This window comes from Nasonia vitripennis, chromosome 2 (assembly GCF_009193385.2).
Source record: "Nasonia vitripennis strain AsymCx chromosome 2, Nvit_psr_1.1, whole genome shotgun sequence".
Classification (NCBI taxonomy): Eukaryota; Metazoa; Arthropoda; class Insecta; order Hymenoptera; family Pteromalidae; genus Nasonia; species Nasonia vitripennis.
Window position 1 is genome coordinate 11,572,384 of NC_045758.1, and position 4,125 is coordinate 11,576,508.

The 4,125-nt window shown below is 44.5% G+C and overlaps 1 protein-coding gene across 1 annotated transcript; it reads right to left on the reverse strand.

The window, feature by feature from the left end:
- Window positions 1-1,870: 1,870 nt before the first annotated feature.
- LOC103317250 (TD and POZ domain-containing protein 2-like) lies at window positions 1,871-2,854 on the reverse strand. Its single transcript, XM_008214626.1, has one exon. It carries the CDS (start codon window positions 2,852-2,854, stop codon window positions 1,871-1,873), a length of 984 nt encoding a protein of 327 aa, XP_008212848.1.
- Window positions 2,855-4,125: the final 1,271 nt, after the last annotated feature.

Consider the following 4,125-nt stretch of genomic DNA (forward strand, 5'->3'; position numbering starts at 1 on the left):
ATTTATGCCCGTGTCGCGCACCGGACGCAGATCGTGTCGTGGGTGCCAGAGCAGCAGCTCCTCTGCTGGCTCGCGGCGGCTCTGCCGATTCTCTCTCACTCGCTCGCGCGAGAAGAAAAAACGAAATCGAACACGTTCGGCTCGCCGGACACAGAATACGCATACCGATACCGGTTTCTATTATTAATAAATTTCAATCACGATATATACACCTATAACGTACGCGAGGCGCGAGAAAGAGAGACGGAGAGAGATTAATCTGAGCGCGATTTCTATCCGGGCGGTGGTGTAGATTTTCGAAATCAATAAATCGCTTCTCGCTTGCGCTCCGCGCAGTCGGTGATTTGCGACGCACGCGAGAAAAAGAGAAGAGACAAAGTAGTCAACAACGAGTAGTGAGACGCGCGGCGGGGCCATAATGACCCCGAGCTCTCAGATTTTTTCGTACATTCGCGAAACGCCTGGCCGATGACAAGGTGGTCTTTATTTATTCACGCCCGTGCGAGAACATGTAAATCGTCCGAGATTCAATCAGAACGCGATCGGCCGGCCCTCCCGGTAATTGTGCTCGAGACTCTGAGAGAAAGAGAGGGAGAGAGAGAGAGAGAGAGAGAGAGAGAAAGAGAGCCGAGCTGGCGCACGGAGTGTAAGAGAAAATAAAATTGATACGTGGGCTCCTAATGGCCCAACGAAAACGGACTCAGGGAGACAGGGCAACAAAAGCGCGTATGCATATTATGAATGGATGAACGGACGAAGGAAGTTAAGGACGCCAGAAATATATATCTTTGGAACGCTGCACCCACTCTCTCGTCTGCCTGCCTCTCATCCTCCCTCTCAGCTGCGAACACTCGAATACTGCTGGCAGAAAAAGCGATGAAGACGCACCTGAATCACGGAGAGGCCATACGCGAACGAAAAAAGCGGCGCTTGAAACAAAACGTTGAAAAAAAACGCGTGGAAAAAGAGGGGCGAAGAGAATGGCAACGCGGTGGGCATTGTGTGCAGCCAACCGTCCCCCCCCCCTCTCTCTCTCTCTCTCTCTATTTCTCTCTCTCTCTCTCTCTCTCTCTCTCTCTCTCTCCGCATGACGAGGAGCGGCCGTATATACGACAGAAAATTAGTAAAATCCACGTTGACTGTCCCCTGGCTCTTGTCCTCTTTCTCTTTCCCTTCCTCAGCGGTCGCCACCGCCGCCGTTATTTCTGGTCACGAATTTATAAGGAGCGAAGTCAGAATTTATACGGGGACCCCAAGTTATTTATCGGTTTCGATGGCGCGCGCGATATCGTTATACTCGGATATCGATACGTTCCTCTCTCGTGTGCTGTATATAGTAGCTAAAGTGGCTGGTGCGCGGAGGCCGCAGCTCACGAAAAGCCGAGACGCAGCACCACCCGAAACGTCGACACTTTGGCTGCTCGCTGCAGCTCTTTATACCTGCACGCATGTGACGGGTTTGCATCTTTTGCATTCATTTCCTCGAGCAACACACCGGGTAAATTTTTTATATTTATGCTATCCAAGACAGAAATCGAGGAGCAAGGAATATCGAAGCGAACAGAGCCGCCATAAATCGATGATCCTCAGTAACACGAATCTCTCCGCTCGGACCCGTAATTATTTCTACTGCTTGGGTTCTTTTATACTGATTCGATTATATTTTAAGCGCTCATTACATTTAAAAGTGCACTAGGAAATTCCTACAGTAGTCCACCTTAAAACCAAAGAATAGTACTTCCAGTATTGAATTTATATAATGTATTTATTTAAAATTATGAAAAATGGACACAGCAGAAAAATTAAATTAAGAATAACAAAATACAAATATTAAATAAACTTTAAATAGTAAAATAAAAGATTTGAGGAACTAAAAGTTCAAATCATCATTCGATAACTTTGGAAACTCGGTGATTTCACTAATGACTTTTATTTCATTAAATGCAATGTATTCTGACGCCCTTTCCTGTAGCTGCTTAACTCCATAATTTTGTGCGATTTCTAAACTCTCAAAAATATTTTCAACGCTCACTTCGCTGCACAGCGCCGCCTGGCACAAGATCTCTAACCTGTCCATTTTGTACAGCTTCGCGGCAAGCATAAGTTCTCTGAAGAGATCTACTTCGAAATACTCGGGGAGTTTTCCAGTGTACGCGTACCAAACCATTTCGATAAAAACTTTGCATTTCACTTTCTTAATTTCCAAAATACGCAACTGTGGTCTACTTCTAAATATGTTAGCTAAAGTCGGACTGGAATTGGCCATTACGTATTTGTGTAAATGTAGCGGTAAACTGTCTGGTTCATTAAAAGTGAATTTTATGTCGCTAAATTCAGGGTTAGGAAACAGAGAACTCATCCGCATGTGGAACTCCTTAAGACGCTGTACTTCCAAATTCATCTGCAATTTTTTCTTTCGCGTCTTTTCGCTATTGTACTTGATCTCACAAAGTATCACCAGATGGTTGAAGTTGGCCAGCATGGCCTCCTTTATCGTGCTGCTCTCGACGAACCGTCGTAATCCAAAGCCCTTGTTACTCTCGATCACGCAATCGTTGGTCTCGGAGCTTATTTCCACTGGGTTATCGTTAATGAAAATAGTAAATCGGATCGAACCGTTCAATATTATATTGCTGCGGTTAAAAAGGAAAACCGACAGGTAGTCCTTGTCTTCCTTGCGTTCGTTTTTCGCGTAGAGCTGCCAGTAATATTTTTGATTCAGAAGTGTCGTGTGGAAAATTGGCGATCGAACTTCGTTTGTTATTTTCTTAAAGGTGAAATCGTTAATCAGCCACCTGCAGCAATTCGTGTACATCGAATCGGTAGACCAGACATATCCGACAATAAGTGACATTTTGGACGTTCGCAAGAAGATAAACTTATGCGTTTTAACGGTGGGTGACAGTTTTATTTGTTATCAGAAGACACTATTAACACTGATGGGCGAACTGGATTGTAATGATCGTATACGATATATTATACTGACCCTAAGAAGACACTCGCTGTATATAGAATTAACGTTATATGTTTACTACTTGAGTACTGAACGATCGAGGAGCACTAATTGTTATCTAAGCGACTCGCTATACTTATAACGCAACGGCGCTGATGTATAAGTTTCTCGTAAGCTATGTTTATGTGAGTGCGCGCGCAGGTATGGGAATTCGAGACAGAAGATTTTTCGATAGCAACTTTATAGCACAGTATCACCTAAGGCCGCACTTAAGTCACGCCTATTCGTGATGTAAGTAAACTGAAAAAAAAACACAGTCGTTTCTGCTGTAAAGTCCGGTAGTTTTAACCGTTCTGCCACCGTAACTACTGTTCAGTAAGAATGAGAGAAGAAGAGTTCAGTTAAAATGGCTGTGTTTTTTTTTTCAGTGTAGTCTTTTATTCACCGTGTTTCTCACAGTGCAAAATAGAGCTACTTATGACACGAATAATCGTGACAGCGGCTTTAGGTAGGCTGTGCTATAATGTACTAATATCGAAATGCTGCGCTGGCTTATTTTCAAGGGGTTATGGGGACTCGAGCACCTTGTATGCCAATATTAGCTCGCCATTTACGAGCTTTGAGCGCCATTTCAAAGACAATGGATCAGATATCGTTTTAGGCGGCTTCACTTTTAACGAAAATCTCGCAGGTGCAATTATTAGTTTTGGAAAATCGATAAGCCCGAAGAGACGGCTAAGGAGAAACTCCTCAAGCTTGTAATTATTACCGTTTCGCGAAAGCGCGAAAGCAGCGAGAACGGCAAAGACTAAAGAGTCAAGCGCGCCCGAACGAGCTGAAAAGGGAACTAAGCGCGAGATACAGGAAGAAACCACCTAACCCAGAGAAGCGGAAAACGGGAGATGTAGGAGAACGAAGCAAATTTGCAGGCGCAGAAATGGATGGAGGCGACGTCTAGCCGTCCAAGTACAATGCCAGTCTCTAATCACGCATCGACTTATCGGTAAGGGCGAGGGCTAGAATCGCAGGCACGTTTTCCTACTCTGTATACTCTGCTATACGAGAGACGACTCGACGAGCTTATCTCATTCTGAACGCACACGTTGAATCGCCGAGCATTACTCAACAAATGACGAAAAAATCGCGGGCATTATTACCTCCTCTTGTATTAT